This window comes from Branchiostoma lanceolatum, chromosome 3 (genome assembly GCF_035083965.1).
Source record: "Branchiostoma lanceolatum isolate klBraLanc5 chromosome 3, klBraLanc5.hap2, whole genome shotgun sequence".
NCBI classification, from domain to species: domain Eukaryota; kingdom Metazoa; phylum Chordata; class Leptocardii; order Amphioxiformes; family Branchiostomatidae; genus Branchiostoma; species Branchiostoma lanceolatum.
In genome coordinates, this window is record NC_089724.1 from 28,756,940 (window position 1) to 28,776,665 (window position 19,726).

Here is a 19,726-nt window from a genome sequence, read left to right on the forward strand (position 1 = left end):
ATACCCAACATATAATATCTTATCCACACTTGCATTTTGTGGAACTGTCGCAAGGGTCTCGGCGGCTGCCATTCGGCGCCACCAGGTGACCTCAATACGACTTTCCCCAACTGAAGTCAGGTACCCATTTACACCTGGGTGGAGTGAGGAAAGTCGTGTAAAGTGCCTTTCCCAAGGGCACACGATCGGTGACATGACAGGATTCGAACTCGTGACCTCTTGGTTCTGAGTCGAACGCTCTGCCGTTGCGCCACACGACCCCAAGATGATTCTGCAACTTTTCATCCTTTCATTCTATACACGTGAGAGGGTTCAATGCAGGATATGAGACGCGTTAATCTTAACTCCGAGTTTGTTTTTAAATCTGTGGCTCGGCCGTCCCCCCCAAAAACTCCCGGTAGCCGCAGGGTGTCCCACGGGGCCCGAAAGTGAAGTGATGTTATCAAGGGTATGGTCCTCTTTGTGTTTGGTCACTCAGCTGGTTGCCCACTTTGAAAAGAGAATAATGCATAGTACACTATAGTGTACTCCAAGTCTAGTGTGTCCAGTCCATTATTCTATTGCTGCCCACCTTAAACATGTGCGTGTCAGGAGTACAAATATGTACCTTGGCATAGGAACACTACTAGCACATTTCAATGTAAGGTAAAGACTTCATTTCTGCCAAGGAGCAACATTTGATACGTTAATCGAACTTAAGACGTTAATCGTTTTTCGGCATTTGTATTTTTTCTGACTAAAAGTGCATGCGAACTAACAGTGGCTTCACTTGTTTTCTCGTCACTTGTGATGGGGGTTTGCACCTCTGGTTCTGAAGAATCAATAAAGAATGGTTGCTATGAAAGTCTGCGAACAAGGAATGTTGCTATGCAGTTTTGGCAGGCTAGACAACGAGAGGTGTCAATATTTTCGAACTAGTTGAAGAAAGGTTACTAACGAGGACTCCAGAAACAAGGAAGGTTGCTAACGAATTACTATCTGGGGGAACTTCCCAGAAAAAGTCTCACTGAAACCATTTGGGACAAGGAAACAGCCTCTCAGTTCGAGGAGGCATACTGTCGCAAGAAGTACTGAGTACAACTGAGCGGTCGGAAATCTAATAGAAAGTGCCCATGGCCTTGCCGGCTAAAACGTTCTGCCCTCTGTTCATCTACCTAGTCTTGACAGGTGAGTGTATTTGTCACAGTAGAGATTGGAATCCAGTAGAGTCCGGAACTCTACTAGTAGAGATTGGAATTCCAATCTCTACTAGTAGAGTTCTGGATTCTACTAGTTGAGATTGGAATTCCAATCTCTACTAGTAGAGTTCCGGACTTTACTGGATTCCAATCTCTACTGTGACATATTCAAACACATTGAAACCTGAACGTGAATTGACGTGAATCTGATATGTCGTTGCCTCACTAGGGTACTTTCAAACATCGCGGTCCCTTATTGGGTACACTTCCTCATGTTGTGCTATTTGATGTCAGTTGCATAGTGTGGCACTCTAAGTACGTTAAGCGGACTTTGATGAAAGCTACAGAACAATGTAAACAACAGATGTCTAAATATCTAATGTTAGTATCAAAAGGATGTGTGTGATTAAGGCCCTCTTACCACTAGACGGCGATCGCCCAGTTGGCAACTTGACTAGCCGGCGATCGCCCAGTTGGCAACTTGATTAGAAGCTTTTTAATTCAGTTAGTGGAACTTCGTCCTTGATCATATTTGCGTTTCGTTATCTTTTCGATCATAATTCTATATCTTGTATCTTCATTCCAATTATGAAATCAAGGATTACACAAATATAATTTTGGTCTCACTGAGGAGGCTGTCGACAAGGAAGGTTGCTAGGGATATCGGTGGCGGCCACTTGGGAGGAATATCTATATACTTCCTTAAAATAATTGTTGTTGCAAGTGACGACATTGCGTAAAGGAATGTTGCTTTGTAGGTACCAGTTAGACTTCGTGAAAAAAAGGTAGTTGTTCAGAATCCTGGCCTTGAGCCATGGCCAGCAACCGTACGTTAGCCCTCATTCATACAACTAGAGTAGATTTTTAGCTCAGTGCTATATTTTTGTCGACGCATTAGGGGCCAGCCTTTTACTATTATAGTATACGTCTGGCAAGAATTCTTGGACTTCATCGGGTATTTCTGTAATGACCGTGGACTCCTTATTTCTTTGGACGCCATGAATCGAGAAGCTGTGGATGAATCCTAATGATATTTGTTAGATGGGTAGAACATTTGATAACTTCCGTTAGGGACATACTATGGTCGTTTTTGGGTGGTAGATGGCTCCTGTGACCGAGAGTTAGTGGTGTTTAGGTCCTCTAGCGGCATTTTTTAAAGTGCAGGGGCCGATTTTGTTTCAGACGTTGGAAGGGAAATACTCAAGAACAGGTTGGCGAATAATCATGATTTGGTATGCAGATAGCTTAAGTGATGATCTCCATAATTAGATGTGTATAATGTAAATCAGTATCTAATTTACATAACCAATTAGGAAAAGCTGTAACCCCGCTTAAGGTTCCGGGTCGGAGTTCAATTGTGACCGGGGTTGGGTCATGACCCGGTAATCTGCCGGAAGTGCGTGGTCGTCACCCTGATTTCTGCCCGAGATTGCTTGGTGATGGTTTTAGCTGTGCATAAATATTTTGAATCATCTGAAAAGCCCGTGAGTTGTGGTATTTTTGGGCGCGGTGCAGTTGGTTCGCTATCGAAGCCTTTTTTTGTATTAGTCCGCGGCCGTTGATGCGGTTTTCTCGCCTGATGACCCAAATAGCATCGTTTTTAATGCATTTTCACCGAATTTGCGTCATCGGAGATTGCGAAAAAGTTATCACATGACTTTTTTATTTTTTTCATTTTTCAGAGACACCATTTACAGAGCTTTCTCAACATATATGCCGTGACCCCAGGAAAACTCTTTTTTTTTCCGAGCAGGTTCGATCAAAAAAGTGTAAAAAAATGATAATTTTCGGGTCCAAAATTTACATTTTACCATGGTTTCTACCCAAAATAAAGGGACAACGGACAATACCGATAAATACATCGGAAAGCAGCAGAAAACCGCTTTTCGCCCATGTGATTACATTTTCCGTCCTACTTTTCTTGGCGGAATTGTAGACCGTCGACCTGAGGCTGTCGGCCTACATTCGAAATCGTAAATAAACTCCGGTCCGAGACCTGAATGTCATGATAGGGCTCTTAGACATGTGAATATATAACTGAGAAAGAGAGGAATGTCAACAGATATCAATTATGCAAATGCTGGCCGTTGTAGTATTTTCGATATCATGAAAGCCTTTTCGTCTGGTATTCTAGGTACTAGTATTTGCCACACAACAGATTATTACTCTGCACACAAGAAAACCATTGTCTTCCACGCATTTATCAAGTTTTTATAAGGATTTTTTTTCTTCTATGGTAGATTTCTACCGCAAATAATTTCGGGGTAGAAATATACCCCAGGTGTACAAATTAGTCAGTTTTGCGACATACGCGCGTAACCTGTCCCACTGACAGCCAAGCGGAAGGTTGCTATGCAAGTCAACAATGAAGGTTGCTACCATGTCTTTACAAGTAGCAGTGATGCAGTGCGAGAAAAGGTTTCGTAGGGTATGTTTGCTTTGTGGTCAGGGACAGTCACAATGTTGGCAGAGTGCGTCCAAGCGATAAGAAAAAGCGGTGGACGACACCTAAGGGACTGTACGATATTTAGCGGGGGGCTGGTGCAAAAGGGGCGAGGGCCATTGATTTTTTTTGGCCTGGGGGAGGGCCGATGAAATTATTCTTAAGCCGGGAGTTGACCATCGAAAACGACACTTTTCAATTTTAACAATTATTTTTCTCTCGTAATTCAAATCGGGGGAGCATTCCCCAGGCCCTCCTACGAAGCTCGCTCCTAGCCGTTTCCTATTCACCCACTAAGCCAATCTACTGATATAAGTCATGTATCAAGGCCATACAGAGGCAAATTAAAGTATATGTACATTTCTTGTTTTACTTCAGAAGGCTTTTCTTGCTGAGGTTCATCTCCAATAATCTGCAAGCTGTCTTCAGTGCACAATAGATAAAACACTGAGGGCCCTTATCCCGGAACCCTGGATAATATCGTGGACTTAGACATGCATACGGCCCAAATCCTTCTTCTGGGTGTCCTGGCCGCTCTGTTAACGAACCACGAGACTCTCGCATTCAGGCGCCGTCGGCGTCGAAGATGTGACTGGCACTGGAACGGTTGGAGCGCCTGTAGCGCCCCTTGCGGAAACTCAGGCACGCAGACGCGCACAGCTAGCGGCTGTGGAGCCCCGGGGCCGCAGACTCAGGCCTGTAACCGGTTCTGTCACAACGGAGGGACACCCCTGGCTACCTCGTGCTCGTGTCCACCCGGATGGACAGGCACCTGCTGCGAACGTGAGTTTGAGTGATTCTTACCAGGATCCTGTAGGCGTTTATGTTCTCTGAGTCTCACTTCATGATGATTTTAGGGGAGTTGTGCAGTGAATCTAAGTCGGTTGGTAGTAAATCTAAGTTGCTTTCCCTAGGGGCCTGCACTTGGCAGTGGAACGGTTGGAGCGCCTGTAGTGCCCCTTGTGGAAACTCAGGCACGCAGACGCGCACAGCTAGCGGCTGTGGAGCCCCGGGGCCACAGACTCAGGCCTGTAACCGGTTCTGTCATAACGGAGGAACACCGCTGACTTCGTCGTGTTGGTGTCCGCTCGAGTTTTGTGGCACCTGCTGCAAAAGCCGTGAGTTTCGTTTGTCTTCTCTGTCCCAAGTTTCTTTTTTTTTATACAAAAAGGTTCAAACAGAGCACGCCTTATGAAAGTCCTAAACGCAGAAATGACCTTTGAGCGTAATTAAAATCCTGTACATAATTACAGATATGACAGCATCCAACATTCTCTTGATTGAATCGTGTGAACAGCCTAACGACTGGACAGCGTAGAGGCGCTTTACGCAAACAGTCAGCAATACCCAATGAGGTGTTCACCGAGATTTTGATTAAGGTGCTTCTGTTCAGTACCTTATGCTTGATTTATGCGGTCAATGGTCTGCTTGTTTGTTTCCCATACGTTCACGTTCATACATTGGGTGTAATCTGCTACAAACAACTTACCTGGTCACCGTCTGTTCAGCAGTACTAGTCCGTTTATTTCCTAATACCGTCCCGAATCCCTTTTGTCCGATTCATTAACACGTAATTGTCCTTCATCGTGGACCACTGTATTCGACAGCATGTGCACTTTAATTTATTGACACAGACTCCTAAGTTCATGCAGACTCCACAAGCGTGGTATGTAATTTAACTTTTCCGTGTTTACTTACCTTCTTCAAGTAACACATGAATGTCCTGTCCGTCTCGGTATTTTTTAATCCTTTTCAGTCCGAATAGTGTATTATGTGAGCAATATTTGCGGAACGGTCATGCAAAGACGCAAAATCTCGCACCGTGGAAGGTTGCATTGTCTAGGCACGCAACATATGACGGGGCTCCCTCTATCATCGTAGACAAGCTCACAAGTTGTATTTGGTTAGCAGCTGTGTGTTTTAATTATGTTTGCTGCAGCATGTTTTCCAAATGACTGCTCAAATAAGTCTCTTCAATGGAACGTCAGTTCTTCGACAGCATGTCCACAACTCTACCTTTGCGTTTTTAACCAACCAACCAACCAACCGACTAACCAACCGACTAACCAACCGACTAACCAACCAACCAACCAACCAACCAACCAACCAACCAACCAACCAATCAAGCATGATGAATGGTCATTAATTCTTGCCTTGGCTGGTTTGCACTCTCTGTTGTTCAACAACAAGGAAGTGTTCTACTCATAGACGCAATTTGTCGTGAATAATTAGTTGAATATTCATTTTGAAGCCTGTACAAGAAATGCTTAAGCATTCATTCTAACGCTAGGTACACCCGTACCAAACTTCAAATCATATTAAGTTTCAAATAATAGCGTGAATGCCTATATTCATCGTATTTGGCCAAGAACTCAAGGAGACCAAGATGAGGAAAAAGCCTAAATAGCACGGAATGAACAATATGGTTCTTATCCTCAGTTGGGGATTGGAAATACTTCAGTATTACATGTATATTTGTGTGGCATTAATTGGCAGAAAAATACGAACCAATTATATTTGCTTGGAAATCTGCCAACTCCAAGTTTGCCTTTTCGCCTGCAATTTTGTGAAGTTTGCCTCTCGCAAACAGCTGTCAACTTTAGGCGACAACATTTCCAGACGAAGAACAAAACGTGTTGAACTGTCGGCAGAAGAGAGAATAAAAGTTTCTACAGTGGATGAGTCACACAAGGAAGTGAGGATAGTATTGACTTGGTCTAGCCGCAAGTCACCGTCGAGGCTCTCGGTCTCCCTCTATGGCATGGCGTCTGTTGGGTCGTGTTTTTTTGTGTGTCGTGATTTTGTGAACAACTTCGTATTGTACAACAAGAGTTCTTTGGACCTATAACATCGTTGTATTTTCTCTGTATCTGCGAACGTTGTCAGACGGCAATTTAAACATTTCTTACGTTGCAAGATAACAACGAATGCTGAAGGAGTGGTCTCCCAAACAATTCTCCCAGTTTTTTGCAATATCTTATTCGCATGAATAATGAGGAAAGTTTATAAAGCAGCTGTATTCCATTATAGGAATCTCAAACACAGGACATATGTAACTGGGAAAGAGATGAATATCGATAGATATCAATCGTGAAGATTAATACCTAATTTGCATAATTATTGAAAAATACTATAAATCCATAGTTCCAATTTCATTTTGACCCACCAACAAAACTACAGCGTTTAACATGCAGGACACAGACTTTGCACAACATCTAACCTAGTTATGCTGTCCTGTTGTGCTTAGCTCTCAATTATGCCGGTGCCCGTAGGGGGTGTAGTCCCGGTCGGGTTCCGAAGCCACAAATTTATCAAAGTGGACTGCTGGTGTACGCACGATTAGCTCATTAGCTCAAGGCGTCTATTTATTTCAGGTTCCCGTGTTTAAGTCCAATTTAAAATGATTCAGGGTCCCAGCCGGGTCCAAAAATTTGTTACAGGGTCCCGCGTTGATTTTAAGTCGATTTAAAAGGATTCGGGGTCCCGGCCGGGCCCCAAAAGAACCCGGAAGCTGCATGGTGTCCCACTTTTTCCAATTGGGACTTAAGCATAACTCGACGGGCTACCCTTATTTTGATAAATATTCTGGTTCGCTTTCGGGCTAAAGCCGCACATTATACTTCGGTTACACGATAGCCATCCAAATTTATTTCGCTTTTCACTGTTTATTGTAGCCGTGGTGCTCGGTGATCCATGTACCGACTACGTGGCCCTTGACGAACCTTCGAGAAGCGCCGGCAGCGTCGCGAGTCCAGGCGACCCGTTACGGAGTGACAGCGGCCTGAGGACCCAGTGGTACCGGTTCGTCAGCCCAGCGGGAGGAGAGATCCCAACGGACTGCTCTCTTCTGTCTCCGAGCAGCTGCTCAACGGTGGGACCTGTTTGGATGAAAGGTGAGTCACTCAGAATTGCTTGTTTTTACATCTTGACGACATTTTTCTTGTGACTAGTGGCACATGAATTGACAGAGCTCAAAGTTCCCTTGGTGTTTCATCAGCGAGATTTTAGGATGCAGGGAGTGCTTCCTAGCCATTAGCCATTCGTCTAGCCATGTAAATCCCGAGTGTGTCTTCAGTTCACAGACGATTACACCAGGGCGAACCCTTAATCTCATGCGTTGACTTTTTTTCGAGGTGTAGGTACAGTGCCGCAAACGACCACCGTACCACCGTACCGCTCAAACCATTTCTGGCTATATGGTCTTATGTGATAAAAGAAACAGCAGTTGTATCAATCACTGTTGATCAACAGTACTAGTTTGCAGATTCTCCATTATTTTGACATTAGCACGGAATATGTCATCGAAGAATGAGTAGTTCAATTTGTTATTAGAAAAAAATAATGATGCTCAAAATTAATCCAACTTGAATCATGTAAAACCTAAGATAGTCATTTTGTTGTAGTGAATAGTTTTATGCCATACTTATGTCTTGTTCTATGTTTACTGCTGTTGCCATACTTTGCACCAGCTACAATAGTCGCGCAATAAAGTTCTTCTTCTTTAAAAAAGAAATTGATCCAGAACCATGTATGAGAAACCTAATAGTGTGCTTCATCATATATGGCAGGTTCTCTCCCTACCATATCTGACGGTGAAGCCACAAGGCAAGCATGTCGCAGGTCGCTCAGTAGTGGAGATTGTGAGGCCAACTGTTGGGACATCAAGGTCAAGAAATGTCCTGAGTCTCCTGAGCCGTTCTATGTCTATCTCTTACCTCCCACACCTGGCTCTGATGAAGCATACTGCGCAGGTGAGCCTAAGACCCATTGCCAAAAGCCCTGAATTCTATGAGACCCCTGGGATAACATTAGTCATTTTCCCAACAGAAGCTCGAATCCCTGACCTCGAAATCCAAAAACGATATGGTACACCAGTGTGCACCATTTGCTAAAATTATAATTGAAAAGTTTTTCATATCATATGGCAAAATCCTCCACTAAAGTCCTATAGATCCTACCCATATGATATGTATAAAGGAGCAATGCAGTAAAGTCGTGAATACAATAGTAATGAGATCGTCAATAACTAGTACTGTAAACAGCTAAGTTTGAACAGGATTGCCATAAGAATTAGCCATGCTGATACAATACTTACAATCCCGTGAATATTACAAAGCACTTGATGAGAAAACCCATGTAAATGATTTAATTGATTTCATCGAAAGGAACTGAAGTGCCTTGCCCGGCAGGACAGAGCTCAGAGAACTACGGCTACACACCTGGCTGCTCGGGTAAGACTTTATATGGCTTGTGATCGAGTTGGAAGTGTTTAGACTTCATTGGCATATTCCTATGTATAAATTGGACTGCTCTTCCTTTTTATCTCTACGTTTTGGTATGAATTGATCCATGACAAACATCAGACGTCGCAGTTGAAAATGTGTCAAATAGTGCTGCGTACCGGTACTGTGTACCGGTACTGTACCGTAAAATTGATTAGGTACAGGTCCAAAATACCGAATCATGAAGTACCAGTACTGTACCGAAATAAATTTACACCAAGTATGTGCTTATTTTGTGACTAATCTCCTAACCTCATGGCCTCATGTAACACCAAATGTGACAAAAGTGACCTTGGAACAGCGTAACTAATATGCAACAGATCATTCAGGCAGGCTGGGAATTGCTAGCAAGGCTAATGGAGTTTGGCGGTAGGAAACCTAGTTATGTTCTTTGAATAAAGATACTGACAAGTTTTAAACCGTTTATTTATGTTTCTATAACTATTGAAGAAGTTCAGAAAAACACATGTAAATTTTTCAACTTGTTCAGGTACAGGTACAGGTCCGGACCTGTACCTAATCCTCTGTACCGGTACCTGTACCTGATGTTACGTTTAGGTACGCAGCACTAGTGTCAAATTATGAAACTGCGTTCCAATCTCAATACACAGGGAATTGTCCGGCCAGAAGTGCGTCTTAATCTGAACTAGGTGTAAAAAAACAGTGATGCCAAATTAATCTGATGTTAGTATGCACATTTCTCAATGGTCATGCTACAGTACAGTACGATATATTTATCACCTCATGCAAAACTAGTTATTTTGTGTGTTCTGATGACTTTCAGAACTGAGTCAGCTTACAGATGTGATTTTTGTGGCATAGACTGCCATTCTCGTATAGGGCTGTTTAGCCATAGTCGATGCTGTTGTGAATTAGGATTTTACCATGGTCAATAGTGACAGACGGAGGCCATATATAACTAAGAACAAGTTGTCACAAATTGCGAATCGAATCAGGAAGACATAACCGCACCCCTCTAGAGCAAAGAATCTGCCAATTTTGTAGTCTAGGTAAAGTAGAAGACGAAGTACATTTTATTGTTGACTGTCCTTTGTATGATAGCGATAGAATAATTCTTTTCAGTTATGTGTTAAGTAAATTCCCCCACTTTAGATACCTGAATAGTAGAGAGAAATTTATATTTCTTGCAGCCTTTGATAGACCAACTCTTACCAATCACACAGCCTCCTACATTTATACAATTACCAAGAAGCGAGAGGAAGTCGAAAATACTAGAGTATGCTAGATGTTTATGTACAGTAATACTCGTGAATATGTATGTATTTGTTAACATGTGACCTGTGCTTAGCCCAGTGGGGCAAACATGTACAATAAAGGTCTTCATTCATTATTATGATGACTTTCAATTAATCCGTGCAATCTACAAGGAAAGAAAGAGACGATGTTGCGTTTTGATGATGGTTTTGATAATGATATTGCAAACTTTCAAACGCAGCTGATTTCCCCAACATAACGACCAACCCACGACTGACCAACGGCATGGAACCCTTCCAAGTCGTGCTGTTCTGTGACTTCGACCGCCCACCATGGGACAACCTGACGATCGAGGTCTTCTGGGTTGCCGACAACAGCCCCATCTTCGAAGATGTGTTACAAAATGAAGAGAGCAGATCAATCTTGAAACAAGTTGATCTGAAAGCTGGAATGGGAAGGACGGTAAGAAATCAGTACACGAGATAACAGCTACTCAGTTTCTTGAGTAACTGTTATCTTGTGTCGACGGTTAGAAATGTTTTCACCATTCCATTTCATAACATAAGGCACACCTGTTTTTAACGTAACGTTAATGAATAATGAATGAATACTACTGGATAGAATACAGAGACTAAGACAGATGTTTCTAAATGTGTCGAATGTTAACGTTAGAGAAAGTATTAGACTCCTGCCCAATGTATTTACTGTAGAGGGTTTTGCTTTTGGTACAGGTTTGCTTGATTGAAACCACCGCCAAAGGTTTATGACTAGTTTATCACTGAAAAAGAAACTATATTTATGTCACATGCACAAAACATACACATGTTGAAAAAGGAAATATATTTATGTCACATGCACATAACATACACATGTTTATTTTTGAGCGTCACGCAAGTATTATTCACTCAATATTTTTCAGATAGTCTGCAAAGTCCGTGGCAGGTATAAAAGCGGAGGAGCCCCTGGCACGATGGAAATCAGCAACGAGTTCTACGCCGGAGTAAAGGTATCTAGAATGTCTTGCTCCGATAAACGCAGCAATGTTCTTGTTGTTGGAGAAATAGATTATTCTATACAACCAAACGTTTTCAAACCCACATTCAGACACTGCAACCGGACTCGCTGGAACCTGATGAAGCTATCTGCTAACGAATTTTTATACGATGACAGTTCAATGAACATTTGCCCTGACCCACTTACGACTTTTCTAGAAGACTGAAATTTCACATGTACGTATAATGATACATATCTCAATAGGATACATGTTTGCGTTTTGTGTTTCTTGGATTTGTGCTTTCAACCGTTTTTCTTTCACAGCTTCTACGGCGAAGTGAGGTGTGATGGTGCCATATGGTGGGACCAGTTAAATACAGAGATAGAGAAGAAGGAAACTTGTACACAACTACACACGCTTCTGATACTGTTATTTCCCGTTACAGATCCTTACGCAGGATATTTTGCTCGAGGAGGGAGGAGAGACAAAGAACATACAGCTTCAACCTACGCTGCCGCTGGTCTGCACCGAATTTTCATCGCTCTGGGATATCACGTGCCAGCTATCAGTACAGATTGTATTCAAGACCGACGATGCTTCTGCGGACAACAAGTGTGAGGGAAGTGTGCAAAGTAATGCTGTTCAGGAGACCTGCAGCCTTCAGTTCGATAAGGACACTTGGACCGGGATCGTTGAGTTTCCAGTGAAGGCCGTCAGTGACTGCATGGCAGGCGGGTCGAAGCGCATGAAGATTGGATTCAACCCGTTTTCCGCTGATCCTGCTCCTCTGTGGGATGGGTACCAAATCGGGGACGTCTATGTAAGTTGACAATGATTTCTTTCACATAGAACGGTTGGTCTAACTTTGTAAACAGAAGGCCTGCGCGCGTGGTTGCACTCGGGGTATTATCTCTTACGCCCCCGTTTATTCCAGGACATGCCAGTCTGGATTTACCCATACACGGGGATTGATCCCGATTCGCGAATCCTGGTATGAACGATCGGAATCCGACTCAGAGGGGGATTAATCCCGACATTTGGGCCATTCATTGCAGAACTTGCGAATCGAGATCAATCCCCGTGCCTGAGTGAATCCCGCGTTCGCGAATCCTGGTATGAATCGGGTCTTACATTCTTCGCACCGACAGGCTCATGCGATGAAGAAACGTTTATCATTAGAAGCTACTCTACTCTAAAAAGGTGACATGAAATCACCAGGCAAGGTCTTTTTTAAAAAATTACAATCTTATGCATCCTATCGTAGTGAACGTCACTAAAATATATATAACGCCACTTTTTGTATTTAGGTCACCACCTACAATAAAGATCCCGACGGGGATGTGGTGTGCAAATCTACGGGTGATCCTCACTACACCACTTTTGACGGAAGGTAAGGAAAAATCTTAACATAACTTTTTTGAAATTGTGTACTTTGACAGTTGATTGAAAAGAAATGTCATGTGTCATATGTCTTGTGGTCCTATTCAAAGAGATATCTAAAAAGGGCCCTTAAAAAAGGACATGTGATGAGTTTGCCCCAAACTACACGAGGCAGTGTATCAACTACTTGTTCAATAAATCGATAAATCGATAACTCAATAAATCAATATAATTATGTTTATCCCCATGAACCAATCTATTAGTGTGAAATGTGAAAAGGAAGGGTAAGCTGAAAATATCATGAGAACCCTGCATGCAAAGATGAAAAAATCTGAAGTATTCCTTAGTAAAACAAAATGTATAACTTTTGAGCATCTGCAAGAGCATCTAACATATAGACGACGTGTTAACCAAGTACAATGTGTCCATTTGTCTTAACATTGCGGCGAGTTTAGGGTATCCTCCTTGTCTATCATACTTATCCTTTTTTATCTATTACATTCTACCGTTAGGTACTATCATGTATACCAAGCTGGCACATTCACTCTGATGAAGCATCGGCTCCTCCCCATTGAGGTAGGTAGAGAATACGCCTACCATGTGCAAATTTGATGCACCTATATTTCAACTACATTACATAACTTGTCTCGGCAACGCCAAAAGCTGTTGACTAGTTTTTGTGACGAAGAGTCGCATAACTAAGCAAAGAGCTCATAAAAGTAGCCTAGATATGCATTATGAAGCAACTGGCGACCAATGCGCTACTCGATCTATTTCTTCATCTTTTTGAGAGAAATCTCGTTGCTATTTGGAATGAAATACAAAAGGAACTTTACCACTGCCATATGATGCATTCGGTAGTTGACTAATTGGTTCGTTCGAATAGAAATAACATTGATGTTTTTTTTTTTATGTCCCAAGGTTCAGACCAGGACGACAATGTGTTCCCCCACACGGGCCTGTAACTGCGGCGTTGCTATCAGGGCGGGAAACGAGGTCTTCATCATCACAAAGTGCGTAGGCAGCGTTGGAAGGTTCAGCTACTCCACAGGCGCCTGGGTTCAGTTTGAATCATCTCTTGCCTCCAAGATGGAACACCATGGCCCCGTGGGCATAGACACGCGTTTCTACTACAAGGATGGAGGTGCCCGGTATTTGGTAAGTTAAATCAGTGTCGTTATCATCCTTTGTAGCTGCAAAAAGGCACCAAATGCAAAGGGAAAGTCCACGTGGCAGATAACTTAATCTGTCTTTGCCCCCAGACTTTGCCCCCTGTCTTTGCCCTAAGTGATTTAGTATACAAGTTGCGTCAAATTGTGTCTCGTAATGTCAGGGTAATTAGCCCAGAACCCAGTGGTTCTGAGTTCGAATCCCCTGACATGCCCCGCTGACGTTGTGCCCCTATCATTAGGAGAAAGGCACTGTACACGGTTTTCCACACTTCGTTCAAAGTGAGTACCTAACTTCGGTTAGGGATGTCCCTCGGATAGGACGTTAAATGGACGTCCAGATCCAGAGTTTGAGGAGAGCCACACCTCGAGCACGTTAAAGAACCCACCACACTTATCGGAAAGAGTAGGGGTCCTTCTAGGGGTCAGTGTATCAAACACATCTGTCCAGATATTCAACTAGTAGTGATCTTTACAGACCTGGTGTGTTACGCCATGAGGCGGGTGTGCAATACAAACAAACAAAAGTTACCGTTACCTGGACTCTGCACCATCGGGCTTAACTCAGCCTCGATGACTTCCATCTTTGCTGCCGTTTGTCTTCCTCAGATCTACTTCCCAACAGGGTCATGGATGGACATCAGACTGATTGGATCTTCCAAACAGTATATGAACATCTACTTCTACCCTTCCGCTGATGACTACGATAAAACTGCTGGGCTCTGTGGAACGTTTGATGGAGACAAGACTAATGACGGTCTTCATGCTGATAATGTGACCGTGTCACCGATTGGTCATAATCAGGTGATCAACGCCGCTAACCCCAGCGACTTCGTCACAAGCTGGAAGTGAGTTTCATTTTGTTATCTACTATTTCACAATCTAAATAGGATTGATACATTTACTGATACACATTATCCATGTTCACTCAGTATATGCATAACATGTGATAATTTCTTGATGATTCAATCTAGACTTCCCGATGACGACAATCTCTTCGTGGGCAGCGTGACTCCGTCCCCTCTTCCTCTAGATGAGCGGCAGTACTGCGAATGCAATAAGGAAGGTTCTTACCAGGAACTGAGGTGTAACTCATCATACGCCTACAACTGCCAGTGGAAGTCGGCCAGTGCGGGTGCTACGCCAGTCGCAGAACAACAGAACGCGCGCAGGAGGAGAAGCACGAGCTACAACGACGAAGTCTACGACGACGACATGTTCGGGTTCGACTACAACGAGCCGGTCACTCCTGTGGTAAGCCTTTGGAACACTTTAACATCATTTTCCACGGTTATTGTATAAACACGTGGTTTGCAGGTCTACAGGCTATTCTAAGGTCCTTTTTGTGAGTTTTGCCTGATATTGAAATTACACGATCTCGTTACATTAAAGACCACAATATCCTTGCTGCTGTAAGTTTGCTTGTTCAACGTATCTTACTCGTACATTGCCCATTTCAGGCTCCCCCCGCCTGGCCTGCACCCAATGGAATGACAGAGGCGGAAGCCAGAGCGTTTTGCGAGGACGCCATGACGGGGTCCCCATCAGGAGAGTTGTGTACATCAGTTCTTGGAGACAAAATTGACTTGTCTTCAGCCGCAGAGTCATGCGTGGCAGATATCCAGGTACAAAATGTCAAACGTTCTTAAACTATTGATACTGCACAAAAATTTATTACAGTGTTGCATTTAACGGGTCTGCCAAAGCCTGACTAATTCACAGTATGCGTTAAATTTGCTAGGTACGTGTAAAAGGACAACATCATTTGTCAATGGCAGTATCATTTAAAACATTGCAGACGTCAAACTGTTGCTGCCCCTTCACCGTCGGGTATTCAATGTCATTTTCTGCCATTTTCAGGCAACAGGCGACACCACGTGGGCGGAAACCGCTGTGGAAACCATGGAGACCAACTGTGGGGGGTTGCTGTATAAAAACACGTCCTTCTGGGTAAGCAACGCCAACGCGACGGCCAACGGTACCCTCACTCCCCCGTCCTTCTTCTACGAAACCGTCTCCTGTCCGGGCAACTGCAGCCAGAAAAGAATCTGTGAGAAGGGAGAGTGCATCTGCCAGGTGGGGTTTGAAGGTCCGTCCTGTTCAATAGAAACAGACAAACCGCCAGACGCATTCTTCATCCCGAAGGACGGTCTGTGTGACATCAACACCCGGCCGTGCGAACGGACTCCTGTCATCGGACAGAACTTCCTGGAGTCGAGGAATCTAACATGTTCTTTACAGGCGGCACAGGTATTATTCATGTTGCTGGTGTAGGTGTGTGAGTGTGCGTGTACGTGTGTGTGTGTGCGTGTGTATGTGTGTGTGTGTGTGTGTGTGTGTGTGTGTGTGTGTGTGTGTGTGTGTGTGTGTGTTGTTTTTTCTCAATGTAAAGAAGCGCTAGTGCTATTATTCAATGCAATACGGGGAAATAAGCTTATGTATTTCTCATTGAAGAAAATTCAAAAGTTCGTTTGGTGACTTATATGTTTATGATTTCTGTAACCTAGAATACCCATTGTCATCAATATGCCGATGATGTGCTATCCAAACTCTTTTTGCAATTCCTTTTCAGGTCGACAACAATGGCGTTCACCCTCTTGACGACAGAACTACCATTGCGGCCACGTTTGAGAACTTTGCCCGGGTGGTCTGCCCTCTCCCGCGGTCCCGTGTGAGTAGGAGTACTGCAGCCGGACACAGGACAACAGCCGAGGCGACACTCGTCTCCATCAGTAACGACGGTGTGCGCTTCAGCCCGCCTGTTCTGCTCATCACGTATGACGCTGTCTGTCAAGACTGCAACGTCACCGGATTCTGTGTTCTCAGGGTAAGAGAAGACTCGCTTTTTGTAAGCTTCTGAACAAATTCCCGGGATAAACCATATGGATGTTTCTTTGACAAACCATGTGTGGAAGCTCCTAGATCCTGATCATAGGAAATATGCGTTTTCCCCTCTATACACAGAACAACTCCTGTGAGATAGACGGAACTTGCTACGCCAGTGGAGACACAAAGATCGGCAACTGGTGCAAACAGTGCGTCCCGTCAGTGAACGGTTCAGCATGGAGCATACATCAAGGTACTTGGCCGGTCATAAGCCCCAAATGGTTTTGTCTATAGCTGTTGCTCGAAAAGCATCTCTAAAAAAAATCGACTGCTAATCTCCCAGTGAACAAATAAATAGAACAAGCAATTGTTAGACGATTAGTTCAAATCAATTTTGTACCACGATTCTACCTGAAATGTTGCGAATTGTTGATTAATGTTGCAAGCAGCAATTGAAATTTGGAGTAGTCCAAGACTTGGCACTATGATTTTATATTTCATGTCAATAAGATAATAGAATTATTTCTTCAATCGTTCTTCGACCAGTTCTTTTATGGTCAATTTGTTTCTTTCACAGACAATGCACCGCCTGTCTTTGAATCAACCGGCAACATCATCGCCTTTATCAACTATCAGCTGAACTTTACAGTCAAGGCAGAGGACCCAGAAAATGGGCCCATTCTAAGCTACTCACTGAACGGCGCCTCCCCCGATCCAGCCTTGTCCCTGTCCAGCGACGGTCGGCTCACGTGGACACCCGAACAAAACTCAACCATCGTCGTCAACGTCATGGCTGCTGACGAGTGTGGCGCAAGTTCTACAGAGTCTCTCACAGTCATGGCCCGTGACTGTCCGTGTCAAAATGGCGGTTCCTGCCCTTCCTTTGCGCTGGAAAGTCCCGATAACATCAACTGCACCTGTAACGGTACGGAATTCACAGGTCCGCTGTGTGACGTGGATGTGGACGAGTGTCTGGACAGCCCGTGTGTCCATGGAGTCTGTAACAACACCGTCGGCGGATTCCACTGCGAGTGTGAGCAGTACTACACAGGTAAGTGTGTTTTGTTTTAAAAAGGAATTAGTGCTTGCACTTTGAAGCATGCAGTGCTTAGGCCACCCAATGTTCTAGTAATCGCCGGCTGCACTGGAACGAGAGATTCGGAAAAATTTGCAATATTTTATGCTAAAAGCTGCTGGGTTTTCAAAGTATCATTGTACCCCGTATGGCAATTCTCCAAACATAATGGAGGTTTAAGTGTAACGTAACATGACCAGTTATCGTGCATTACCAATTATCCTCCAGTTTGGGTCATGTCCACATGTCGATGTGTATTTTGCCAAAGCTAGTTCTCATGACCAATAAAGAACGTCATAAGAATGATCCTTAGTCATAACTCTTCTTTATACAGAACAATGAAATAGGTTTACGTCCAGCGACATAACAGGATAAACTCCTGAACCAGTAACAGCAAGTTGCATGGAAGCGTCATGCATGACGCATTTCATATGCAATTCGACACCACGTAGTTCATGTTTTTCTAACTTATACGATAGCTAGTATCTTTTAAAAGTAGCTGACGTTAAACCTTTCTTTGATATTCAGACTATCCATGGTGATTCGAGGTTTGAAACTCTTACCAGTTTTAGGAAGGTTTGATACAACTTGGCGACCCCCGCACTAGAGGTTAATTTTTGCACGGCAAAACATAATGGCCATGCGTTTATCACGTAAACGCCACGTGCCGCGCAATTCACTGGACAATATTGTTTTCTTCCATTGAGTCAAGCAAGCGGCGGGTCAAACATATAAACTTTACTATCATTTGTCTGTAGAGTACTTTGGACAGTTAATGTGCATTTTTTTCTGGTCTATGTTCTTCAAGTATAGCGCTAGAAGGAGAAAGACTGAAGTGGACGATAATGGGTAACCTAGCACAATTCTTCATCATAGACATCAGTATAGATACATGCTCGCACGGCTTTAAAAAGGCGGAGAAAAACTTACACTAGTTACAGACTATGCATTTTCTTTTCGAAAGAGCTGATATTTCTTCTCATGGGCTAAACATTTAACTCTGTCCCCTCGGTTTGAAGATAGACACGTCATAGAAAGTAAGCAATAACCTGATGATGATGTCGAGTGGTGGTCATCTGTAAAATAATTGTATACAGAGATTTGTGATTTGATAAAGTCTTATTTCTGTATTTGATGACAGGTAAAGTAAGTGCCGTGTCAATTCTGGTTGTAGGTATTTTCCTAATTGCCTGTCAATGATACGGCACCCTACTGAAAGCAGAGCCCCTATCGCTCGATTCGGCTCGCTCGCGTAAGGGCCCTGCTTTTCAACCCCGGTAGACACGCTTCTGGCGACGTCACCACCAAAACAGCTTTCAGCCAATCAGAGGGTTTGCTTAAGCACTGCTCAAGCAAACCGCAAAGGACGATGGGGAACTATCAACCAATCAGGTTACGTCTCACATCGTTACTTAGGTTCAGAACAAATTAACCGCCAAATAAGGATAGCTCGTTAATTATTCATGAGCAACTTTCAGTAACGTCGCCAGAACCGTGTCTACCGGGGCTAAAGAGCAGGGCCCCTACGCGAGCGAGCCGAATCGAGCGATAGGGGCTCTGCTTTCAGAAGGGTGTGATACGCAGACTTCTCAGCTAGTATGAACTATTTATCTTTATTCCTTACTCTGGCTGTCTGAACTTTATTGTATTAATTGTTTTACTTACTGAGTGTCTAGGGACAACGTGGCACGAGACTTCTTTAATTCAATAATTTTATATTTTTTCAAGTCCCCTTTGACCCTTGCTCGTCCAACCCCTGCTATGCTGACGTCAGCTGTGACGTAGTTGATGACGTGTACACCTGCGGACCCTGTCCTGTCGGGATGACTGGTGATGGAATCAACTGTGAAGAAATAATTTGTAAGTAGGAAAATCGAACATAATGTAGAAATTCTGCTGTTGGTTTAATACTTAACTATGTTAGCTTAGCGATCACGGGGTCTTTTTATAAATATGAACTGGTATTGATTTTTTTCTTTTTGCTGGAGTCGAATGTGTGATAGTTACGTGCCCATTTGTTAAAAATAGAGAGAACGCTAGTAACCCCAGAAAACACCCCTCTCAATGAAATGGTATGGCTACCCTGCGACGTCACAAAATCAAGATGGCGGCCACCAAAACATGCCAACGGACCCAACAAAGGTTTTTCTACGCAAACCTGTAA

The 19,726-nt window shown here is 43.5% G+C and overlaps 1 protein-coding gene and 1 long non-coding RNA gene across 2 annotated transcripts; both read left to right on the plus strand.

Moving 5' to 3' along the window:
• The first annotated feature begins 1,110 nt into the window (after positions 1 to 1,110).
• LOC136429354 (uncharacterized) lies at positions 1,111 to 4,677 on the plus strand. The gene is made up of 3 exons (XR_010754746.1): positions 1,111 to 1,167; positions 4,003 to 4,404; positions 4,536 to 4,677. It is a non-coding gene; the product is annotated as an uncharacterized lncRNA (long non-coding RNA).
• A 2,200-nt stretch (positions 4,678 to 6,877) lies between these two features.
• LOC136429530 (von Willebrand factor D and EGF domain-containing protein-like) lies at positions 6,878 to 19,430 on the plus strand. The gene is made up of 18 exons (XM_066419362.1): positions 6,878 to 6,950; positions 7,296 to 7,514; positions 8,190 to 8,372; positions 8,787 to 8,852; positions 10,360 to 10,580; positions 11,038 to 11,124; positions 11,558 to 11,932; positions 12,420 to 12,502; positions 13,005 to 13,068; positions 13,414 to 13,650; positions 14,271 to 14,509; positions 14,636 to 14,915; positions 15,122 to 15,286; positions 15,522 to 15,911; positions 16,234 to 16,488; positions 16,626 to 16,740; positions 17,065 to 17,538; positions 19,291 to 19,430. The coding sequence occupies exons 1-18, from the start codon at positions 6,878 to 6,880 to the stop codon at positions 19,428 to 19,430; spliced, it is 3,666 nt and encodes a 1,221-aa protein (XP_066275459.1).
• Positions 19,431 to 19,726: the final 296 nt, after the last annotated feature.

Coding starts and splice junctions, on each gene's coding strand:
- LOC136429530 (XM_066419362.1), top strand. CDS start 6,878: ATGCCGGTGCCCGTAGGGGGTGTAGTCCCGGTCGGGTTCCGAAGCCAC. Junction 7,515..8,189: donor GGGACCTGTTTGGATGAAAG/GTGAGTCACTCA, acceptor CATATATGGCAG/GTTCTCTCCCTACCATATCT. Junction 11,125..11,557: donor AGTTCTACGCCGGAGTAAAG/GTATCTAGAATG, acceptor TTCCCGTTACAG/ATCCTTACGCAGGATATTTT.